This window comes from Miscanthus floridulus, chromosome 1 (assembly GCF_019320115.1).
Source record: "Miscanthus floridulus cultivar M001 chromosome 1, ASM1932011v1, whole genome shotgun sequence".
Lineage (NCBI taxonomy): Eukaryota > Viridiplantae > Streptophyta > Magnoliopsida > Poales > Poaceae > Miscanthus > Miscanthus floridulus.
In genome coordinates this window covers 197,755,693-197,781,518 of record NC_089580.1, presented here as the reverse complement: position 1 = coordinate 197,781,518, position 25,826 = coordinate 197,755,693, and the positions used below count along the sequence as shown (strand labels likewise).

The window sequence follows — 25,826 nt, the reverse complement described above, 5'->3', positions numbered from 1 at the left end:
TCACACACACTTGTTGCACCCCACGGATTACAAAATTTAGGGGGAGCTTTTGTCTCGGTGTATGCAATCATGTATACATGATTTTAAATTGAAATTCAAATTCATGCATACATCAAGGGGGAGCTCTCCATAAATTTTGGGGTTCAAAAGTTTTAAAATCTTTCATTCTTATAAAAGCCTAAGTTGGTTGTCATCAATTACCAAAAAGGGGGAGATTGAAAGTGCATTTGCCCCCTATGTGGGTTTTGGTGTATTAATGACATCCAAATTAGGGACTAATGTGATCTTAATGAGATATGTTGCAGCTATTAGTCCTATGAAAGATTCAAAGAGTTGATAAAGATGAAATGGTATCCCTCAATTCTTGAAGCTGTAAAGGTGGACGAATTCAAAACGATCTCCAAAGGTTTTAATTTTGTTTTTGAGTTTAGGATCCACCGCACTATAAAGAGGGATGCAAGCTTGGTTGGTCTGAGGAAGATAGAGTGCTCAAGCATTTAAATAAAATCAAAATTGTGTCACTCTAGCACTTCACGAGCACATAGAATAATTTTCTGTGACTTTCAATGTCGGAAGTCCCGACGTAAGTCGGAACTCCCGACAGTCGGAAGTCCCGACCTAAGCCAGGGGTCCCGGCACTTGTGCTTCTGACTGCTCGCTGTCTGTGCACGTCGGAAGTCCCGACGTTCGCCGGGAGTTCCGACCGTCGGAAGTCCCGACGTTCACCGGGAGTTCCGACACTGACCTGACCCAAGCCGAGAGTCCCGGCCTCAGCAGTGCTGGCTGTTTGATTAACTGTGCACGTCGGAAGTCCCGACGATCGTCGGGAGTTCCGACCGTCGGAAGTCCCGACGTTTGCCGGGAGTTCCGACACTGACTTTCACCCGTGGACTTCTGACCCTTTGGGTACAGTATTTTATGCTAACGTTGGAAGTCCCGGGATCTGCGTCGGGACTCCCGACGTAGATCTAAACGGTTGGATTTTCACTTGGAGTATAAATACTCCTCTCTTCACTTCTAACCGTTACGGACTCATTTCACAGTTGACTCACTTCGTGCTGAACAGCTCCCAAGCAACCAAAGCACCCCTCTCATTCCCCCTTTGCTCCAATCTTCGATTCCCTTAGTTTTTGAGTAAAAGGAGAGTGGATTAAGTGAGAGCATCACTTTGGAAAGCTTGAGCACTTGATTTCTTCGTCAAGCCGGTTGTTTTTGCGTCTATTACTCTTGGGGCTTTGCCCCTAGCCGGCTAGGCGTTGCCCTAGAGCTTCCATCTTGTGGAAGAGCCTTGGGAAGTTTGTATCACCCTTCGATTTCTTAGTGGAAAGCTCAAGTGACCTTTGTGGTCGCTTTGAGAGAGGCAAGGAGGTGGAAAAGACTCCGACCTTAGTGGTCACCTCAACAACAAGGACGTAGGAGCTCCTTTGTGGGGTTGCCGAACCTCGGGATAAATCCTTGTGTCCTGCGTGCTTGTTGTCGTTGTGATTGCTTGAGATTACTTGTATGTGTGTCTCCTTGTCTCCAAAATCTCCATTTTAGGGTTTGGACTCGATCTACGGTTTGGAGGCTTTACGGCGTCAAGGGAGTGACCCAACATCTTCACCAAACCACTAGGAAGTGAGGTTGTAAGTTTATTTATCCGCAAAGTTAAATTTGGCACTGCTTTTGTAGTTCACGTAGGCGTCGGAACTGCTAACGTTTGCGCTGGAACTTCTGACAACGTCGAGAGTTCCGACCCAAATGTCGGGACTTCCGACAGTGGCTGACAGATTTGAACTTAGCATTTGCAGTAAATTTTTAGATACGCCTATTCACCCCCCCTCTAGGCATTGTTAGATCCTTTCACCATCAACATTGATTCGTTCGAGCAGTCAAGAGCGCGACTACAGCTCCAATCGACCCCCAGGTGCGCGAACTCTGCCTCGCTCGACACTTGAGGTCACGGGCTCCGCCTCGTCCGACCCCTAAGGGTGGCTCCGCCTCGCCCGACCCCTAAGGGCAGGCTCTACCTCACCCGACCCTTGGGTTTGGGCTACGCCTCGCCCGAGCATTAGGTTTGCACTCCGCCTTGCCCCGCCTCTGGGGAGGAACTCCGCCTCGCCCGATCCTGAGGCCGGGGGCTCTGTCTCGCCCGACAGAGACCTATATCGTTGCTGATCACTCTAGGTCCAAGCGTATGGGCCTGGGTCAAAGCTCTGACACCAGGGAGGTGACCGGCACGTCCTGATATAACTCGTGGCCGTGACGGGCCATACCTGAGGATTCACATCAGAAATAGCGTCGGACGAACAGGTGTTGTTCTACCTAACCCTTGTACGAACACCGATAGGCGCATCAGTTCGCCATGACGTCCGCCAGGACGGAGTGGAGCGCCACGACCGGGAGACAACGCCTACGCATGGTACCAATGATGGACAGAGCCACGATGAGAAGCTGTCCCGATTGACGTCTACAGGGTCAGCAGGACCCACATAGAGGAGAAGAAGGACTCGATGATTCTGAAGGACTTCTTCCTCTCGTTCTCTTTTCTTCCTCCACTGTAACCCGTGCTTTCTCTTGGGCTATAAAAGGAAAAGCAGGGCATCCCACAAGGGGCATCGGACTCAAATCGATCGCATCAGAACACATCACACCGATTCTTGAACTCTGAACCAATTAGAACACACAAGCACATAGGAGAGAAGCGACCGAGTCCTCGGCGCCCATTCGCTCCTCTCACCAAAGACTTGGGACATGTCCCTCTCTCGATCGTTTGTAACCCCTACTATAAACTTTCAGTGCTAGTAACATGAGTAGCAGCAACGAACTGGACGTAGAGAGATTCTGCCCGAACCAGTATAAACCTCATGTCCTCTTAGCACACCATCCAGGCCAGGCGCGCAATATTATAAATTTACTAGCTGATGGCAACTCGAAACACTGACAACTGCACTCAATTTTTCCCTAAAACTTGAAGTTCCTTGCCGCGGTGGCTGCGCGATATGCCAGGTTGGTGGCGGTGTCAAATCCCGAGGTTGCGCAGTTGGCTATTGCCTGCACCGCTTCTCTGATAGTAGCCTCAGGATCAGCGGAGTTGGCCGTGGCCGTAGAACTGGCGGTTGATCTCCAATAGTGAATCACGTAGGCCACCAGCTTAAAGGCCAAGTAGACGATGAAGCCGCAGGTGCTTATCCAAGCAAACGACAGTATCGCAACCCAGACAAGACTCAGCTTGGTACTCTTTTTACTGTTGCGAGGCTAGGTGGGGCTGGTGGGAGCGGGAGGGAGGCCGTGAGCGTGCCCCGCGGGTTCGTCGCCCCACGTCCGTCAGGGCCTTGACCCAAACTATATGTCCATCACGCACCCCATGTGCATCACGCACATGGGGGCATATGCCTCGTCTTGTTTCACATGTGCCTCGAGGGCGCTAAGGCACCACATGTGCCCCGCCTCGTCCCGCAAGTGCTGACTGGGGGCGTGGCCACCACACCAGCCACGGTCAGCGTCGGGCGGTCCACGGTCAACGCAGGAGGAGTCGGCGTTAGCACCGGCGCCACCAGTGCCTCAGCAACTTTATAGCATTGGACTGATGCTGGCCATCATTAAGTTCATTGTGTTGTGTGGGATTTTTCTATTTTCTTTTTCGTTCTTACAAAAAAGGGAAAAAATCCTGGCAGAGGTATTTGGCAAAACTAGCCTATCGCCGCCAGTTGGAAAGGCATTGAAATGGCGGTAAGATGGTTCACCATACCACACATGTCGTGTGCAACGGATAAAACACTATGCCATTTCAATTAGCATCAAGCATGTTACCGCTGTATAAAATTTCCTTTTGACTTGGCGTTTTCTTGTAGTAGGTATATTATTCAGCAATCCGTGTAGGCATCGAAAGGTACTTTACATTTTTTACGTGAAATGTCACTACAAAGGCTTCAATAATCTTGAAATTGCTAATAAGCAACAACATCCAGCAAATTCTCAATTCAAAACTTAGTACATAAAACAATCACATCACAAAATAAGAGCTTTTTGTTAGCAAGTTTTCTTTATCTTTAATTCTTTTGGGTTTTAATTTAGGGAGAAAAAATATCGGATACCTTATTTTAAACGTAGAATAATCTATATAAAATTTATGAATAATCCATGTCCTATCTTGTATCCTTACACAATCAGATTCTGAATATCCATATCAACAGGGATATTAAAACTCTTCTTAGGAGATTAAATTTGGATCCAGATTGAAGAATTTATCCATGTTGCTTTCACCTCTCAGACTTTGTTGTTGTGTTGCAAACTTGTTGTGTTTAAATTCAGAGGCTAAAGTTTAGGGGTGTCACATGGGGTATCACATCGAGTGTTTGATAATAATAATAAAATAAATTACACGTAATCCGCGAAACAAATTTATTAAGCATAATTAATCTATCATTAACAAATGTTTATCGTAGTACCACATTGTCAAATCATGAAAAAATAAGACTTAAAAATTCGTGGGAGGCTAATTAGTCTCAATCTGTGTATTTAGTTTCATAATTAGTCTATATTTAATACTCTATGTATGTGTCTAAATATCCTACGTGACAGGGCTAAAGTTTATGGAAAATAAACAAGGCCCGGCCTATACGAAGAATGTGTAGAAGCAGAGACCTAGCGTACAAATTCTGCAAGTAGTTTACATGTACATATTTTTTAAAAGCAGAGTTCACATGTACGTATAACATAATTTTTTTCTAACACTCCCAAATCCCCCTTCAAACATACCCCTCCGTACAAAAAGGAAACAATTACAGAATACTAGTACTAAGTGAACTAGCTTGTAATTTAATTAAATTTATATAGAAAGTATTATATTTTTCATATTAAATAAGTATAGTCAGATTGGTCATGAAATATATTTTTATCATATATTTATTTAGAGTCATACATATTAATAATATTCCCTATAAAAAATTAAAATTGTTCAACTTTGACTATATTTAAAGGCAACATATCATGTGTAAACCAACCAACTTGTGTAAACTTGGAAACTACCCATCAGGACCACTAAATGTTGATCCAATAGATGGGGTGAGAGGTGGAATTTTTTTGTGCTTAAGCCCCCCACCCGCCGGCCTTTTTTTTTTTGTGCTTAAGCCCCCTCACCCCATCCATTGGATCAGTATCTGGTGGTCCTGATCGGTAGTTTTCAAGTTTATACAGGTTGGTTAGTTTGCACCTGATATGTTGCCATATTTAAAATTACATCTTTTTAGGACAGAAGTACTCTCCATTCCAAATTATAAGTGACCCCGATTTTCTTAGAGAGTCAAAACATCTCAATTTTTGACTAGTGAGAATTACAAAGATTTATTACATTAAACAGATATATTATGAAAAAATAATGGTAATATAATAATACTTATTTAGTATTATAAATATTATTATTTTGTATTATATAAATTTTGTTAAACTTAAGATGGAATGACTTTGGGATGGAGGGAGTAGTATATACTGCTGACAATAACCAAGAGAAGAGAAAGAAGACTTCCGTAGACGCCACCATCAGCTACAGCAATTTCAGAATGGGCCTCAGCCCGCACGGCCTGCGCCGCAACCAACCCGTTCGGCCGTCGCTACCATGCGATGCGGCAGACGTGGGCCCCGTGATTCGATCTGAGACACCGAGAGACGAAGCTTCCGCGAAGCAGCAACGGCTCTGCCTCCTCAAAAACCGCCATCTCTCTCTCTCCCCCACCGCCCCACCTCGCCACGCATCTCCATCTCCCCATCTTCTCCACCAACGCCACGACGCAGCAATCCCACCATGCCCCCGCCTCTCCCGCCAGATCCGATCGAGCCGTGCGCGCCGGCTCCGGCGATGGACGCGGCGCTGCCCGCCGCCGTCGTCGCCACCATCCTCTCCCGCCTCGACGTCCGCTCCCTCCTCCTCGCCGCCGCCGCCTGCCGTGGCCTCCGCGCCTGCGCCTCCCACGCGCTCGCCTTCCTCCCCTCCTTCCACCTCCTCGTACGTAGCTCACACGCCCTCTCTCTCTCCTCGCTCTCCCCAGCTTTCGTCCCCATGAGACTGACGCGCTCCTCGTTTCCGTTTGCTTGTTTGGGCGACTGTTGAAGGAGGTGGCCCTGACGCACGAGCTGCTACGCCCGCTCCTGCCGCCGAACCCGAGCCTGCGGAGCCTGCGCCTCGACTGCGCTCGCCTGGAGGACGCCGCCATCGCCTGCCTCGCGCGCCCCGGCCTGCACGAGCTCCTCCTCCTCAACTGCGACAACATCAGCGGCTGCCTGCTCTGCGAGCTCGGCACCACCTGCAGAGATCTCAGGTACGTACTGTATACATTCTCTCTTAGACTGGGTCGCCTGCGCGGCACCTGTACGCCCGATCGGAGCCGCTTCTGCGGCAAACAATGGCATGGCACATATGACATGGATCTGTGTGCCGTCTGAGGCTTTGCTTGTGTCAATTGCAATGTCTTCACTGTTTGCTTGTATAGCATCCGCTCTGTTTGAATTGGTACTTCAGTCGTACGGTATGCTATTATGATATTGAATGCACGTTTTCCTACGGACGCAGGGTGCTTTCTCTCAACTCTCTGGGTGCACGTAGGGGACTGGTGGTAAATTTCTCTGATCTACAGGAATTGCTCAATGGATGTTCTCAGCTAGAGGTAGGTTACAACTTACAAATGGTTCGATTTCATTCTCTGATCACTAGTGTGCCGACAGATTGGCACAGTCATTTGGTTTCTTTATTACATGAATCGAGGAAAGCATGCTGGTCAACTCCTAGTGTTTATAATTGTCCAATTAATAAACTGAAGTCAACTGATATAGAAAGTTTGTGGTATACATACCATGATCTGTATCTTGCTTTATATGTTATTACTTATTAGTTCTTGGTAGTGCCATCCTCATGATTTGTATGTGAGTCATTGATGAGCCACTATGATCAGACTGTACACTTCTACTAGTGCATACCTTACTGATTTTGAATTGGCCTGACATTGTTCCAACCTTTTCAGAGTCTGAGATTGGCACTTGATTTCTCAACTTTTGATGACCCCAACTTTGGTCATGTATGGGCATCTGCTTCTGAAAGCCTATCATCTCTTGAGATCGGTTATATTCCTATGACAATGTTACTTGAACTTCTGGCAGCAGTTACGGAAGCACAACAATGCATGGATTATGTTAAGGCACCAGTTTTCTTTCCTAGCCTTCAAAAGTTATGCCTGGCTGTGGATTTCATAACTGACCATCTGATTGGTTCCATATCAGTCGCACTTCCATCACTGACACATCTGGACATACAAGATGCACCAATTGTGGAGCCTAATTCATCATCAGATCTCACCAATGCTGGTCTTCAGCAAATCAATCCACATGGTAAACTGAAGCATATTTCTCTCATGCGCAGCCAGGAATTCTTAGTAACTTCCTTCCGCCGAGTGAATGATCTCGGAATCCTGTTGATGGCTGACAGGTGTTCAAATCTTGAGAGTGTATGTCTAGGTGGTTTCTCCCGTGTTACAGACACTGGTTTCAGGGCAATCATTCACTCTTGTTCCGGTCTTCACAAGCTTCGGGTGTCCCATGGAAGCCACCTAACTGATTTGGTTTTCCATGACATTATAGCCACTTCTCTTTGCCTAACGCATGTAAGTCTGAGGTGGTGCAAACTACTAACTAATGTTGGGATAGAGAGATTATCATGCAACAAGGATCTCAATGTACTGGATCTCAGGGACTGCCGCAGTTTGGGTGATGAAGCTGTTAGGGCTCTGAGCTGCCTTCCCAAGTTGCAGACTTTGACGTTGGATGGCACTGATATTAGCGATCAATCATTGAAATATCTGGGACTTGGAACATGTCCTCTAACTTCCTTGTCTCTGAGGGGTTGCCGGAAGCTTACAAATGATTGTATCACCTTGTTATTTGCTGGCCCTGTGAAGCAGAGCCTACAGGTGTTAGATCTCTCCAGAATTCCAAGTATCACAGATGATGGTATCATGCTGTTAGCAAGGAGCAGAACTCCTCTTATTGAGCTCCGAATGCGAGAAAATCCAAAAATCGGGGATGCCTCTGTGATGGCTCTTGCTTCCATGCAATTGGATGGTGGAACTTATGGCAGCAGCTTGCAGCTGCTGGATCTTTTTGACTGCGGTGGGATTACACCCCTTGCAACTCGTTGGTTTAAGAAACCTTACTTCCCTAGATTGCGGTGGCTGGGAATTACAGGTAGCTTGAATAGGGTTATGGTGGATGCACTGTCTCGAAGCCGGCCTTTCTTACATATGGCTTGTCGTGGTGAAGAATTAGGGACTATGCTCTGGGACACCTCCTCTGACTGGTATCGACATAATGACGACGATCTTGATGAGCTTGAACAGTGGCTCTTGGAGGGTGAACCGGTTTCAGATGATGACACCATCATGGAAGAATGAGGAAACTGTTTGGTAAGCTGTTGTCATGTGCCATAGTTGCTTAACCAAATATGATATCACCAAGCTCGAATCAGCTTTGTATTTATCTGTTGTACTAGTAGTGAAGATATTCTCATATATACCATTTCTTGGGTTGCCATTCCGTGTGCATATGGCAACCATGTTATGTATGTTCGATTCAGATTCTGGACGTTGCATATGGACACATAATTTTTCTTTGTATTGAATTCTTAACTTGGTTGCCAGGTATCTGCTCTGCAGTTTTTGCCCTTGTCCAGTTCTCGTGTGACCCTGACACATGCGGGAGTCGTGCTGATTATTCCAGGCGTGAAACTAGTGTGCTGTTTTATCATATTGATATTTCCACTCATACTTAGCAAACTATTTCAAATCGGTGCTCGTATGTATGGTATCTATGCTTTCTGGTGTTACACATATTGATCTGATAGAATGGAGAGGTCCTCACTTTTGCTCACTCCGTCGTCTGAATTCCTAAGATCTGATGATGCCTTTGGATGGATTGTCACATGGCAAGCTTAGCCTAAAGGGCAAAGGCATCCAGCGTCTTATTTAAACACTCATGTAATGCAGGAAACTGCGTATTTACTCTCTCTGTCTATCAATGTAAAGCATAGTTGGTTTTCAAAGTCATACTTTCAATCTTTATATACTTCATCCGCACTAAAATAATTGTACTCGTTTGGAGGAGTCAGTTTTTCTAAGTTTACCTAAATATATAAAAAGACTAATATCTATGATGCATAATAAATACCATTAGATCAATATTTGAACACATTTTCATAATAAATATATTAGGAGATATAAACATTGATAATATTTTATATAAATAGTCAAATATTGGAATACATTAGGAGATATATCCGTCCTAAAACAAGATATGTAGTTATATTGGGATTTATCAGCCATGTTACAATATTTTTCTCTCCCAATAAATTAGCCGTACAAATTAGAACAAGCGGCTTATAGATCAGCCGAACAGAGCCTATCTATTTATGTAAAACATAAATCTATTCATTTTCAAAAGAATTTTTTACATCCGTATATATTGCAAGAGAACTTAAACATAAAAATACCCAAATACTACTTATAAAGACTTAAAACAGATGGATAAAATATGAAGGAGTACTTAAATTTCATTTAAAAATACATTGATGGATGAAACAATACTCAAAACTTTATCCCAAATCTCATGTGGCAAACGCTAAACATATATATCTCAAAATATTTCTTTCGCAGTTTTTTCTTTTCCTATACGATTTATCAGGACGATGACGCAAAAAGAGGGCAACTCATTAGTATATATCAAAGCAGGAGACTTTGGCCGCCTCTCAGGGTGGCCACGTCGCTCCGAATTCCCCTAGCCGTCCGATTCTGCGATTGACGGTCCATATTGGCTCCACCGCTCGCTACAGTGCATCGCCCCCGCTACGAAACACTCGTCGTCTCTCCCCGACCCCGACGCCCTCCTCCTCTCTGCTCTCTCTCTCTCCCTCTCTCGATCCATGCCACCATGGTGACGGTGCACGGAGCGCACGGGCGGGGTGATGCAGCTACGTCCGCCCTCCTCCTCCCCCTCCCTCCACCCCCACGATGTGCCCTCCCCCCTCTCTCCTCTCCGCTCACTACCTCTCTCTCCCGATGCGGCCAGGGCGACGGCAGCAAGTGCGCGCAGCCGAGCCGACGTGGGCCACCGCTGCCGGCGGCACTTCCGCGGGAGGCCTGGCCACTGGCCTCTACTGCCCGGCCGCTGCGCAGGTTAAGGTTCGCTCTCTCCCTTCCTCCCCCTCCCCTTCCCTCGCCGGCGCCAGGGATGGACGTCGATGTAGGCTTCTCATATCGGTCTTCCTTGCTGGCGGATGCCCAAACCAGCGGATCTGGCAGATCCGATGCCTCCATGGCCGGATCCGTCTATCCTTCTGTTCGATCTGTGCAGGCAAGAACCTTCCAGAGGCCATGGCCGTTGGTGCCATGGTGGAGGACCGTGGGCCAACGATGGCACTGCCCACTGCCTCCTGCGCGTCTTGTCTCAGTGCTCCGCTTCCCTCCGCTCTGTTGTGGCACTGCAGCCAGCGCAGCGCCGCTTGGCTGCTATTACTGGTCCACGGCGGTAGCGCCCATCCTCCTCCTCCTCTGCCCTCCCTCCCCTTACTCTCCCTCTCCCCCCTTCCCTCCCAAGGCAGCGGTGAGTGCGACGCGACGACGCCCCCTACGGGCGGTGCACCGACGTGGGTGGGGCCCGATGGCCTCCTTCCTCTCCCCCATCCTCTGCATGCCCCACACGCCCTCCTCAATGCCTCCTCTAGTCGAGGAGCATGAGCTCTTTTGGTCGGTGAAACCCTAGGTACGGGCCAAACCCTAAACTGTAGCGTGCGCTCTCTCCCCTTCTCCCTCACCTTCCCTAAACTCCCTCTCCTCACTACAGGGATCGTACCCGCCCCCCTCTTGGTTGCAGCAACCAAGGTCAGCCAGTGTCCATCATGTCCTGTTGTTCTCCTATGCAGAACTGATGTCCTTACCTATACATTGATGATTAATTGTTTCATTCATGTCATCTACTGAGGCTTGGGGATTGTGCAATGATGATTCTTTAAAGACTGAGACAATGGAATTGTGTAGTGATGATTATATAATTATTTCATTCTTCCATGAATCTTGCTATTTTCGGTGCCTTTGTGTCACTATGTTGTTAATAGTCAGTATATAGCCATTGTCAATGATGTCTTTGCTTCATACGATTTATCGGTTGTTCTATTACTGAGCACATAACTCATTGCCAATGATGTATTAGCAGTTGGGCTTACTAGAAAGGCAATTTATTACTTGGTGAACTGCAATATTTGTGCGCTGCGCCACCGCGGCTGGCTCCGACGGTTGTGACCGTGGTGCCCCCTCCGTTGCATTCGTTTCTTGGCGTCTCCCAGGTGAAGCAAGACCATCCATCTACTTTGTATTGATCCCATTGTAGCCTTCTCTACGTGCCTCTTCTGGATTATAAGTGTGTGACTATGGTGTTGTTTTATTTATTTAAGTCTGAGCATATGCCATTGCTGATGATATGATGATGACTATGAGGTGCCTTTAATATACCTGAACATATTTTTGTGCCTTTGCTATTTTGCATTTTTTTGTTGAACATATGTCAATGCTGATGATGCTACAAACAAATATCTTTATCTGAAATATACGATGTGATTTTTGCTAACATGGATGGCCTGCAAGAAGCGGTCATGATTATCACTCTTTTATGATTTTTTGCTTTGTCATTGCGAGTGAGGTATTCATATATGTCAAACCTAAAAATATTTACATGGCATTGCTATTTTGCAATTTTCCCCCGCACATGTCAGTGCCAATGTTGCTTGACACCAAATATCTTCTTCTCAGCTATACCATTTGAGAATATGCAGTCATAATTATCGTTGTTTGTGTTTTATGCTCTTTTTATTCTTGTAACACCCTAGGTGTTTGGCTTCTACTAATTGCATTTCATTTCATAAACATGTGCATCATCTATCTCATCATGCCTTTGTTACTGAAACATGCATATGCAACATTATCCAATTGTGTATGTTTCATACTTGAGTGTTGTGAATAGTAATGGTGTAACATGTGAATGCAACCTGAGTTTCTCATACCTTGAAACATGGCAACATGGTAGTAATGTGACAAGTATAGAATAACAACAAGGTCATGCAACATGTGAAACATGGCATTGCAACATATGAGTGAATTGCTTGTTTTAATTGCTTTATCACATGTGATCATTTAGAAGTGGTATAACAATTTTGTAAAGTGGTTGATCATGGTCTATTACACCTTAACTACACTTAGGTTACTTGTTGGGACATTGTTCATGTAGATCAAAATGACCAAAATGCCCTCAAGTGAAGGTTTGACTAGAATTGACCCTTAGAGTGTCACTAGTTTGACTGATTCAAAAGTCCAACTTAGAGACTTTGCATGGCTGTGCACTCTTTACCAAAGTTGTAGCTAATTTATTAAGGAACAAAAGATTGTTTTATGATCATTTCATGAAAATGGGTAGAACAAGCTCAAACATGGCCCACAAGTCAGAATTTCATGCTGATTTCATACTTAGACATTTTCTAAGTCCTTAAGTGTTTTGCAGTTTTGTGAACCCAACTTTTTCACCTTGTATCTCCCTAACAGAGCCAAACCTAGCTCGAGCTCCAATAACAAGAGTTGTAGTTCACATATAGATGATCAACTTTGTTAACTATGGCATAGTCTAGATCGTCACGTATTAGGAGCTAATCACCGTCAAACCTGCTCTGTCAGTCATCGTCGGTGATCACTGAATCGCGTTTTTTCAGAAAACGTTCAGTAACGTCGTGGCCGACCGGTTCAGAGTTTGCTGGCCGCATGGCGCCACCATCGCCGGCCTTCTGCTCGCGCAGGCCACGCGCCACGGGCTTCCTGGCGCTGCTGGCCGCGTCTTGAGCACCCCGCGCGCCTGCCCGACCGAGTCGCCTGCTCCATTTGCTTTTCTTTCGCTTCCACAGCGTGCAGCACCGAAGCCGCCGCAGCCCCACCAGTTTCGACCGAGCATCGCCGTTGCTGTTCGAGCTCGCCACTGCAAAAACACGCCGGCTATCTTGCTCCTCGCCTCGCCGTGATCCCCTCTACCACCTCCACCGTTCAATCGTGTCAATCGAGCCTCGGTAAGGGCCAATCGTCGGTTTTCTTCCACCGCCGCCATGGCTGCCCTCGCCGGAGTTGGCGCTCCACGTGGCCAGCTGTCCTCGCGCCCTTGCCATTGCTCCTTTGTCTCGCGCTAGGTCCGGTGAACCCTACCGAAGCTCGTAGAGTCACCGATTAGGGCCGCGACGCCGTCGCTTCGCCGGAGCCAGCCATGCCGTGGCCGTGCACCGCCATGGTCGTCGCCGTTGCCTGTAGTCGTAGCACTAGCTTCAATTGAGGGCACCAATAGATGCGCACAGGTGAGGTGACTGTCGTAGCACCGCTTACCTCGTCGGAAGAGCCACCGGCGACGAGCTTCGCTGTCGTCTCCTTCTCCTCCCCTGCCTATTTCTCTGTCACGCGGGCCCTCCTTGTCAGTCGCTGACGCGCGCAGCGGGAGCCTGGCTGGGCTGCGCCGCATCTGGGCCATGCCAGCACGCGCTTCACGGGTCGCCGTGTCCTTTGGGCCGGCCCAACAGCAGTGGATTGTTTTCTTATTTGTTTTGTTTTTATTATTTCATAGATTGGTATATAGATTCAAAAATGTGTATCTCCTAGTTGGTAGATCCAAATGCTATGGTTCCAATTTTGTTGAGTTCCTAGTAATGTCTAGTATTTAATAAAAATATTATATGAGCACATGTTTTAGAAATTTTGGATGAATGAAATAGGACTTTGAAATGTGTTTTTAGATGCATGCAAACTTGTTTGAATTTTATCTTGAGTTTCTGTGGTCCAAAAATTATGAAATTTTGTGGGTAATCTATTATTGCTTAGTAGAAGCTCTGGTTAAAATTTCAGAGCTAGTGCATGTATAGTTTTTGAGTTATAGAATTTCTTTTTATCAATGGATGGATCTTGTGTGAATTTTCATAATTTTTCTATAGATCTAGTATAGGTAAAATTTGGTGAGTAAGGTTCTTATGCTAGAAGTGATGCTAGGAAAAATGAGAAATCTGTTGCTTGACACTTTTCATTAGGGTTTCCTAATTATGCTAAAAATAGGACATGCCACCTGTTATTTTGGATACAGCAAGTTCTGCTTGCTCAATGGCTTTGAAATTTTTATGGTAGTCCATGTGAATCATGAGATAGCTACTGTAATTTTTGTAGATTTTTCTGAACAGTTTTACTATATATTGCTTTAATCACCTAATTAACTAAATAAATTAGCAAAAGATATTAAATAATTTATTTAGAAGTTGGCACTATACTTTCTAATGTTTCCTCTGGTATGAAAAACATGTTGGTAAACTTGGGTTGGTCCAATTATGCTTTTGCATCATCATTAAATAATTAATTTAGTAACCCTGTCATTCCTGGATAGATTCTAGGTTTACTGGAATTGATTTGATTAACGTAAGAATCATGCTTTGATGTTTACCAATTGATTTGTAGAGAATTTCATAAGCTTTCTAGAATGTCCTCATGTACAAGTCATTTGAATTGTAGAACTCTGGTTGTGATTGAATTAAGGGACTACTTGTATGCATATGAAACTTTAAATGTTAATTATGTATACCTTTACTATTTCTAAGTTTGTGGTAATGTTCCTAGGTGTTAGGCCTTTAACTGAAGATGAGCATCTTTATCTTAGGTTATGCAAGTTAGGTAAGTTGATCTTGTTCTTTAAGTTAAGTTAGACATCTGCTTTAAAGTGATTTGAATAGAGCTATTCTTACTCGTTAAACGAGTGTCCAGTGATGCTTTCGTAAACACTTACTGTGATTCATTCATCATGAGCATCATGTCATTCCTTATGCATCCATGATATTTATCTCATGCATCGGCATGCAATAGGTGTACCGGAGGGAGTAACTACTGCTGGAATTCGAGGAACCGAGCGAGCTAGCAGCAGCCGACACCGGAGGTTCAGGAGGTGCAGCCTTTAGGAGAAGTGCCAGACGAGGTCCACCATTGAGTGCCCGGATCACCAGTCCTTGCAACTTTGTGAAAGGCAAGCCCCGGAGCATATTAAGCCTCCTAATTTCTGAAATGCAGTTACAGTATTATTATTACATATATTGTTGCATTAAGTTTAGGTATTGGATGCAAACACTTGCTACATTGGTTACCCGATCCTTGTCTAGATATTGTTACCCTGAATCCCTATGTAGCTCAGGCTCGTGTAGTGCTTAGCCCTGCTTTAACATGGTAGAAGTCAGGTGATTTCCTGTCACCTGCGAGATATAGGAAGATACATATGGCACGGTTGGCTATATTTGCTATCATGGAAAAGAACCAGTCTTAATTTGAAATGGAGACCGGGTGGAGGCTTGCCGGTTTGCAGTGACTCCGTCTGTGTCGATTAAGGACTAAATCTTGGATCCTTTCCTGTTCATGTTGAACGCATGCCTCTCTCTTAGTTGGCCAGGTCTGGAGACCGACCACGAAACCGAGTAGCTCACCGCAGGCCAGGAGTCGATAAGTATAAAGTACGCATCGGAAGGGAGCCGTAGGCGTGAGTCCAAGGGCAGGTGATTTAAAAGTCCTGATCGTCCTGGCATAAGGGTAATCCCTGAGAGTGCTGGCACTGATCAAACCCGTGAATTTGGTTCCTGAGTTGTCCCAAAGGTGACCCATGGCTACCCTTGCTAAGTATGCCAGGGTGAGAGTTAGGAATACCCTCCTCAGCTGAGTTGTAATTCGATTCGAGTCGCCGTCTCTCTCGGTTAGTGAGAACTTGACGGGCTTATCTCCAAAGTAGATACACTAAATAACATGATGGTTCAGAAATGATGATATAATGATGACAGCCTTATTATACCTGCTATGGTTAATATTGTTTGCTCCTAATAAGTGAGTGCTCTAGTACAGGTGCTAATCTAGTGGACAGGTAAATGATGATAAGCTTGATGCTAAGTTTAAATTAGGTTACTATAATCATAAGCTCTTTTATGCAACTATGTCAAGCTAGCCCACCTTAAAAGCCTTGCATGATCCTTGGTGTCCTTTATTTCTGGTTTTGACGGGTAAGTCTAGCTGAGTACCTTCTCGTACTTAGGGTTTATCTTCCCACCTGTTGGAGATGACTAGTTCTACTTTGGTTGCTGCAAGTACTGCCTTCTCCCAGCTGGGGATGAAGACTAGACCATTGGACGTGGTCTGTACTAGTTCTCGTACCTGATAATGCTTTTGTGGGACATGACTCAGACTTGGCAATGTAATTGAAAACTATGATGTTTTGTACTAAACTATGTTGCTTCCGCACACTCAAACTTGGTTTGTAATATTCGATTTAAACTCTGATGGATGTAACCCGAATGCTTGTTATGAAATGTTGTAACAGATGATGTGTTGTGTTGAATCACTACGATCTTGGTTTGTATGTCGAGAGTTGGTTGAAATCCTTCGTGATTTCCGGACTACCGGGATTATGGGAGCTTAAGTACAGGAATTTGATCGCTTCGGTGATTGTTTTTGTACTTACGTTCTTATGATTTGGTCGGTTCTGTTACAGCTGGTATCAGAGCAAGATTTGACACTAAACATGTTATTTGTGTATTTAAAACAAAAGTATTTGTGAAAATTCTAAATTAAATACTAAGTGTTGCTAGTGGTCATATCCCTTATGCCCAAATAAGGACTCTTAGGTGGCTTATTAAAGTACTAACTTGGGGGTTCCTGCTTGTTTCTGTTTCGTTGTCCATACGGCGTGCTATTGTATGGATGCCATCCGCTTGGGTGGTAATGTATGGATCAAATACCTCTACGCTCTGATAAGTGAGAGTTGTGAGAGCATGACCGTCCAACCGTTGGTCTAGGGGAGAGTAGTTGTGGTTGCTCGCATACTTACATGTTCGATCATGTATCTATGAGAGTACTTAAATGTGGGTATCTCTGATGAGTAGCTGTGATACTAGAGTATATGCATCAGGGGATGCATGTATGAAAGTATTTAGTTTACTGCTTGCTTTTCTATGCTTTTTAGGAAATTATTGGGCTGAAATGAAATTTTCTGCAGGTACACTAACAACGTATCAGTTGTAGATCGACTAGCTACCGTATACGAGAGAACGTATGTATGCCACCATATATTTCGCTAGCCTTTAAATTTTTCTAGGTTTGTGAGGACGTACAGATTATGCATGCATCATGTTCAAGCATACATGGCATTTCTTGCATTACTCCCTCCTTTAAAATATGGTTGTCCTGACTAATTAAATTTCGTATCCCTTAAATGATTCTCCCCTTACATTGCAACTTTTTGCTATAGATGGCGCGCATGAAACTCATTGCTCGCAAGTCTGCTGGAGGCAGGGCACCTCATCACCAGTTAGCTCCTTGTGAGCCCCGTCTTGAGTCTACTAAGGTGGAAAGGCTGAGGACAGAGCTGGGCCAGGTGACTGCTAAGAGGAATGTGGCTCAGCACCGTTTGGAGCAAGTAACATAGGAATGGGACCAAGAGACCCTTGAGGTTCAGAGGTTGACAGTTGCTCACCACAACTATGAACGTATGTTGATTCACATGATGAACCAACGGAATGAAGCCTAGCACGAAGAGAATGTGTTGAGAGCGCGACAGGTGGAGTTAGAGCAGCAAGTGGTAGTTGCTGAAGAGTACAATGACCATCTCCATGAGGAGGTTCACCTGTTACACAATCAACTTCACCCTCTCCTGCCACCTAATGATGAGGATGAGATGGGCTCTAGTGTCATCATGGCTGAAGGTGATGATGACATTGAGGTCAATGGACCTGAGGACGTTCCACCAGAAGAGGAGGAAGATGAGGAGTTAGAGCCTACTAGTGATGAAGATGGAGGAGAGATCTTCGACACTGACTTCGAGGATGATGCATAGTTTAGCTTACTACTTAGCTAATGCGCTAGAGCTAGTCTTTTGTTGATCCTCATGCATGAACGAGTAGCTTTGTATCAAGTTAATCCTTGGGATGTAACCTATCGAACGTATTATGCTCCACGTATGTGAGCTTTTGATGAATTTCGTTTTTGCGGTCTATGGATCTTGTTGTTGGTTAAGTTCATCGCATTTATGTGTCAATTGATGCGCTTGATGAGTTGTGTGATTGTGATGAATGATTGTGCCTCTGTTGATTATATAAATGCATTCTCTCTGATGGAATCAGTTTGGCATAATTATACAATTCATCTACAAAAGTTTCCACATCGTCAGTGCTCATTGGCTATACCTTTTGCAGATGGCTTATAACCTTCATCACGATCATAGCATGGGAGATGAGGAACAACCACCTCCTCCACCGCCCACACCAGCTGAGCTAATGCAGACGGTCGTGGAAAGTCAGTACATGCTAGCTGAGGCTATGCACCAGATGGCTAACCGTGAGGATCAGCATGTCCGCCAGGGCCCCGAGCCAAACTAGTACAACAGCTTTAAGGACTTCATGGACACAAAGTCTTCTATTTTTCGTGAGGCAGAAGAACCATTACAAGTTGATGAATGGCTGAGCATGATAGAGCAAAGGTTTGGATTGCTCCGTTTGACAGAAGGCATGAAGGCTTCGTATGCAGGACACCAGCTCCAAGGCCCTGTAGGCATCTAGTGGACCCATCACAGGACCACCTTCCCTGCAAACGTCGAGATAGTTTGGGACCAGTTCCAGACAGCTTTCTGGGGACACTTTATCCCTCCTGGTATCATGGCCATTAAGCATACCGAGTTTATGAAGCTAACCTAAGGCAACAAGAGTCTTAATGAATACCTCCAGGCATTCAACAACCTGGCGAGGTATGCTCCTGAGTTCGTCGATACTGACGCCAAGAGAATAGCTAGCTTCAAGAGGGGACTTTCCCCAAAACTGATGAAGTCTATGGGCAACTGCAAGTGTGTCACCTTAATGAGTTTATCAGTGACACCCTGACTCAGGAGAATAATGACAAGATATTATGCTGCTTCCAAGAACCATAAAAGAAACTTTGAGGCTAGTGCTTCTCAGTCTAAGGCTCCAATGGTATCCAAGACCCAGTACCGTCCACCCAATGCTAATGTCTGGTATCCGCCCACCTTAGAAAAAGAATCAAGCTAAAACTGGTTTCCGTAAGGGGTACACAATTTCCTTACCAAAGAATACCTCTGGGCAAGGCAGCTCCAATGCCCCACCAGCTAACAGGCCGTGCTGGAACTGTAACTAGCCAGGTCACTGGGCAAATAAGTGTCCCTATCCTCCCAAGAATGCTCAAGGAAACATCTGTCAGGGGTGTGTTCACTACACGACTGTGGAGGAAATTCCTACTGGTGAAGTGGTCACCGCTGGTAAGTTCCTTATTAATGATCACCCTACAGTTGTGCTCTTTGATTCGGGTGCTTCGCATTCCTTTATGAGTTCTACTTTTGCGTCTATGCATAAGATGAATGTGATTACAATTGTCAAGGGTGGTTATTGTATTAGTGCTGCTGGAAATAATATCCTGACTAACCAAGTAGTTAAAGATGTAAAGATTGAGATTAGGGATCGAGAGTTCCTTACGGATCTTGTAGTTCTACCGTGGGTAGGAATCGATGTAATCCTAGGAATGAAGTGGATGAGTGGGAATGGAGTATTGATCGATACATCAACCCGTGTGGTAATGTTGAGGGATCCTGTGGGTAAGAAGGGTTTTCTAGTGTAGTTACCTCGTGATATCTCTATCCATAATACAGCCAATGCTACCCTAGCCAAAGCCATTGAGGATCTACCGGTTGTCTGTGAGTTTCCAGATGTCTTCCCTGATGACTTGCCTGGATTACCTCCGGACCGTGATGTAGAATTCAAGATAGAACTCATTCTAGGTACGGCTCCTATTTCTCGAAGGCCCTATAGAATGCCGCCCAATGAGTTGGCTGAGCTAAAGAGTTAGTTAAATGAGCTATTGAAGAAAGGTTTGATTCGGCCTAGTTCTTCTCCTTGGGGTTGTCCGGCTATATTTGTGAAGAAGAAGGACGAATCTTTGCACATGTGCATGGATTATCGCCCCCTAAATGCTGTTACTATCAAGAACAAATACCCTCTTCCTCGCATCGATATTCTGTTTGATCAGCTCTCCAAAGCTAAGGTATTCTCTAAGATCGATTTGAGGTCTGGCTACCATCAGATCAAAATTCGTCCTGAAGATATACCTAAGACAACTTTCTCTACTCGTTATGGCTTGTTCGAATACCTCATCATGTCCTTTGGGTTGACCAATGCTCTGGCACACTTTATGTACCTAATGAATTCTGTATTCATGCCGGAATTGGACAAGTTTGTTATCATGTTCATTGATGATATCCTGGTATATTCTCAGAATGAAGAAGAGCATGCTAAACATCTGAGAATTGTTTTAACTCGGTTATGTGACAACCAGCTTTATGCTAAGTTTAGCAAGTGTGAATTCTGGTTGAACAAGATACCTTTTCTGGGTCATGTGTTATCTGGTGATGGAATTTCGGTTGACCCTACTAAGGTGCAAGAAGTCCTTGAGTGGAAGGCACCTACTACGATCATAGAAGTCCGAAGTTTCTTAGGTTTGGCTGGCTATTATCGTCGCTTTATCCCGGATTTCTCAAAAATCGCCAAGCCCATGACTCGACTACTGCAAAAGGATGAGAAGTTTGTGTGGACTCCAAAGTGTGAAGAGGCTTTCCACACTTTGTGGACCTTACTAACCTCTGCTCTTGTATTGGCACAACCTGACATCGAGAAGCCTTTTGATGTCTACTGTGACACATGTGGCACCGGTTTGGGGTGTGTTCTTATGCAGGAGGGCTGAGTAATTGCTTATGCTTCGCGCCAACTTTGAAAGCATGAAGTCAACTATCCTACCCATGACTAGAGCTAGCCGCGGTTGTTCATGCCCTGAAGATTTGGAGACATTACTTGCTGGGTAATGTGTGCAACATCTATACTGACCACAAAAGCCTCAAGTACATCTTTACTCAACCCGAGTTGAACATGCGTCAACGGCGATGGTTAGAATTAATCAAAGACTACAACCTTCAAGTTCACTACCATCCTGGTAAGGCAAATGTGGTTGCTGATGCTTTAAGCAGAAAGGCCCATTGCAATTCCTTAGTTAGTGAAGACTTTCATCTGGCACACCTCCTTCATCCTGTAGTGCTCTACAACATCACTATGGATTGCTCTCTTAGAAGTCGAATTATCAAACTCCAGAAGACTGATGTGGGTGTGTTTCACATCAAGCGAAAGATGAAAGAGAATGAAACCAAGCACTTTAGGGTCGATGACAAAGGAATTCTCTGGTTTAATGATAGGCTTGTGGTACCCAAAGACAAAGAACTTAGAAATCAAATTATGGCTGAAGCTCATTCTTCTAAATTGTCCATCCATCCTGGTAGCAGTAAAATGTATCAAGATCTCAAGCTGTATTATTGGTGGACCAAGATGAAGAAAGAAATCGTAGCTTACATGGCAAGGTGTGATAACTGTTGCAGAGTCAAGGCTATTCACATAAGGCCCGGATTATTGCAGCCACTCTCTATTCCTGGCTGAAAGTGGGAAGAAATTAGCATGGATTTTATTGTTGGATTACCCACTACCAAAAAGGGTTGTGATTCCATCTAGGTTATCGTAGATCGTCTAACTAAATCCGCTCACTTTATTCCGGTCAAGTCTACCTATCACCCACACAATTATGCTGAGATTTATTTTCAACAAGTGGTACGTCTCCATGGTGTACCCAAATCCATTGTTTCAGATAGAGGACCGCAATTCATAGCTCGCTTTTGGGAGTGCTTACATCAGAATCTTGGCACTCATTTAATCCGCAGTTCTACCTATCATCCGCAAACATCAGGACAGACTGAGCGTGTTAATCAAATTCTTGAAGACATGCTTAGAGCTTGTCTTATCTCTTGCAAAGGCTCTTGGGAGGACTAGTTATCTCTCGCTGAATTCTCTTATAACAACAGTTATCAAGAGAGTATCAAAATGGCTCCTTTTGAAGCTCTTTATGGCTGCAAGTGTAGAACTCCTTTGAACTGGGTGGAACCCAGGGAAAGAAGATTCTATGGTATTGACTTTGTAAAAGAAGCCGAAGAGCAAGTCCGAACTATACAGAAGAATATGACTGCCGCACAGGCTAGACAGAAGAGCTATGTTGACAAGAGAAGAAAACCTATTGAGTTTGAAGTAGATGATCATGTTTATCTGAAGGTATCCCCTATGAAAGGAGTAAAACATTTTGGAATCAAAAGGAAGCTGGAGCCTCGATATGTCGGACCTTACCGCATTATCAAGAAAAGTGGAAGAGTGGCCTATAAACTCGATCTACCACATGAAATGGGAGCTATATTCCCGGTATTCCATGTGTCCCAGCTGAAGAAGTGTCTTCGTATTCCTGAGGAAAGAATAGCAATAAGAAAAGTCAACTTGAAATCCGATCTTTCTTATGAGGAAAAGCCCGTGCAAGTTCTGGATACTCAAGAAAGAGTGACTCATACACGAGTAGTTAAGTTATACAAGGTAGTTTGGAGTAATCATAGTGAACGGGATGCAACATGGGAGCGGGTAGATTATTTAAAAGAAAATCATCCAACTTTCTATACTAAATGGTACGCTTTCCAAATCTCGGGATGAGATTTTTCTAAGGGGGGAGGGCTGTAACACCCTAGGTGTTTGGTTTCTACTAATTGCATTTCATTTCATAAACATGTGCATCATCTATCTCATCATGCCTTTGTTACTGAAACATGCATATGCAACATTATCCAATTGTGTATGTTTCATACTTGAGTGTTGTGAATAGTAATGGTGTAACATGTGAATGCAACCTGAGTTTCTCATACCTTGAAACATGGTAACATGGTAGTAATGTGACAAGTATAGAATAACAACAAAGTCATGCAACATGTGAAACATTGCATTGCAACATATGAGTGAATTGCTTGTTTTAGTTGCTTTATCACATGTGATCATTAGAAGTGGTATAACAATTTTGTAAAATGGTTGATCATGGTCTATTACACCTTAACTACACTTAGGTTACTTGTTGGGACATTGTTCATGTAGATCAAAATGACCAAAATGCCCTCAAGTGAAGGTTTGACTTGAATTGACCCCTAGAGTCTCACAGTTTGATTGATTCAAAAGACTAACTTAGAGATCTTGCATGGCTGTACACTCTTTACAAAAGTTGTAGCTAATTTATTAAGGAAAAAAAGTTGTTTTATGGCCAACTCATGAAAATGTGTGGAACATGATCAAACATGGCCCACAAGTCAGAATTTCATGCTGATTTCATACTTAGACATTTTCTAAGTCCTTAAGTGTTTTGCAGTTTTGTGAACCCAACATTTTCACCTTGTATCTCCCTAACAGAGCCAAACCAGCTCGAGCTCCAATAACAAGAGTTGTAGTTCATATATAGATGATCAACTTTATTAACTATGGCATAGTCTAGATCATCACGGATTAGGAGCTAATCACCGTCAAACCTGCTCTGCCAGTCATCATCGGTGATCGCTGAATCGCAATTTTTCAGAAAACGTTCAGTAACGTCGTGGCCGATCGGTTCAGAGTTTGCTAGCCGCGTGGCGCCACCCATCGCTAGCCTTTTGCTCACACAGGCCATGCGCCACGGGCTTCCTAGCGCTGCTGGCCACATCTTGAGCACCCCGCACGCCTGCCTGACCGAGTCGCCTGCTCCATTTGCTTTTCTTTCGCTTCCATAGCGTGCAGCACCGAAGCCGCCACAGCCCCTCTAGTTTTGACCGAGCATCGCCGTTGCTGTTCGAGCTCGCCACTACAAAAACACGCTGGCCATCTTGCTCCTCGCCTCGCCGTGATCCCCTCTACCACCTCCACCGTTCAATCGTGTCAATCGAGCCTCGGTAAGGGCCAATCGTCGGTTTTCTTCCACCGCCGCCATGGCTGCCCTCACTGGAGTTGGTGCTCCACATGGCCAGCTGTCCTCGTGCCCTTGCCATTGCTCCTCTATCTCGCGCTAGGTCCGGTGAACCCTACCAAAGCTCGTAGAGTCACCTGTTAGGGCCGTGACGCCGTCGCTTCACCGGAGCCAGCCAAGCCGTGGCCGTGCGCCACCATGGTCATCGCCGTTGCCTATAGCCGCAGCACTAGCTTCAATTGAGGGCACCAATAGATGCGCACGGGTGAGGTGACTACCGTAGCACCGCTTACCTCGCCGAAAGAGCCACCGGCGACGAGCTTCGTTGCCGCCTCCTTCTCCTCCCCTGCCTGTTTCTCTATCACGTGGGCCCTCCTTGTCAGTCGCTGATGCGCGCAGCGGGAGCCTGGCTGGGCCATGCCATTTTTGGGCCACACCAGCGCGCGCTTCATGGGCCGCCGTGTCCTTCGCGCCGGCCCAACAGCAGTGGATTGTTTTCTTATTTGTTTTGTTTTTATTATTTCACAGATTGGTGTATAGATTCAAAAATGTGTATCTCCTAGTTGGTAGATCCAAATGCTATGGTTCCAATTTTGTTGAGTTCCTAGTAATGTCTAGTATTTAATAAAAATATTATATGAGCACATGTTTTAGAAATTTTGGATGAATGAAATAGGATTTTGAAATGTGTTTTTAGATGCATGCAAACTTGTTTGAATTTTATCTTGAGTTTCTGTGGTCCAAAAATTATGAAATTTTTTGGGTAATCTATTATTGCTTAGTAGAAGCTTTGGTTAAAATTTCAGAGCTAGTGCATGTATAGTTTTTGAGTTATAGAATTTCTTTTTATCAATGGATGGATCTTGTGTGAATTTTCATAATTTTTCTATAGATCCAGTATAGGTAAAATTTGGTGAGTAAGGTTCTTATGCTAAAAGGATGCTAGGAAAAATGAGAAATTTGTTGCTTGACACTTTTCATTAGGGTTTCCTAATTATGCTAAAAATAGGACATGCCACTTGTTCTTTTGGATACAGCAAGTTCTGCTTGCTCAATGGCTTTGAAATTTTTATGGTAGTCCATGTGAAGCATGAGATAGCTACTATAATTTTTGTAGATTTTTCTGAATAGTTTTACTATATATTGCTTTAATCACCTAATTAACTAAATAAATTAGCAAAAAGATATTAAATAATTTATTTAGAAGTTGGCACTATACTTTCTAATGTTCCTCTGGTATGAAAAACATGTTGGTAAACTTGGGTTGGTCCAATTATGCTTTTGCATCATCATTAAATAATTAATTTAGTAACCCTGTCATTCCTGGATAGATTCTAGGTTTACTGGAATTCGATTTGATTAACGTAAGAATCATGCTTTGATGTTTACCATTGATTTGTAGAAAATTTCATAAGCTTTCCAAAATGTCCTTGTACAAGTCATTTGAAATTGTAGAACTCTGGTTGTGATTGAATTAAGGGACTACTTGTATGCATATGAAACTTTAAATGTTAAATTATGTATACCTTTACTATTTCTAAGTTTGTGGTAATATTCCTAGGTGTTAGGCCTTTAACTGAAGATGAGCATCTTTATCTTAGGTTATGTAAGTTAGGTAAGTTGATCTTGTTCTTCAAGTTAAATTAGACACCTGTTTTAAAGTGATTTGAATAAGGCTTGTCTTACTCGGTAAACGAGTGTCCAGTGATGCTTTCGTAAACACTTACTGTGATTCATTCATCATGAGCATCATGTCATTCCTTATGCATCCATGATATTTATCTCGTGCATCGGCATGCAATAGGTGTACCGGAGGGAGTAACACTGCTGGAATTCGAGGAACCGAGCGAGCAGCAGCAGCCGACACTGGAGGTTCAGGATGTGTAG

The 25,826-nt window shown here is 44.3% G+C and overlaps 1 protein-coding gene across 3 annotated transcripts; it reads left to right on the top strand.

Moving 5' to 3' along the window:
* The first annotated feature begins 5,695 nt into the window (after positions 1-5,695).
* LOC136508488 (F-box/LRR-repeat protein 10-like) lies at positions 5,696-8,993 on the top strand. 3 transcript variants are annotated; one of them, XR_010771994.1, is made up of 6 exons: positions 5,696-5,983; positions 6,091-6,296; positions 6,548-6,641; positions 6,996-8,429; positions 8,664-8,753; positions 8,802-8,817. XR_010771994.1 is itself a non-coding variant. In XM_066503180.1 (5 exons), exons 1-4 carry the CDS (start codon positions 5,783-5,785, stop codon positions 8,415-8,417), a joined length of 1,923 nt encoding a protein of 640 aa, XP_066359277.1. In that variant the 5' UTR covers positions 5,696-5,782; the 3' UTR covers positions 8,418-8,429; positions 8,664-8,993. The 3 variants fall into 3 exon arrangements, 2 of the variants coding, with proteins under 2 accessions (XP_066359277.1, XP_066359270.1); XM_066503180.1 differs by having other exon boundaries at positions 8,664-8,993; XM_066503173.1 differs by lacking the exons at positions 8,664-8,753; positions 8,802-8,817 and having other exon boundaries at positions 6,996-8,663.
* The last annotated feature ends 16,833 nt before the right edge of the window (positions 8,994-25,826 follow it).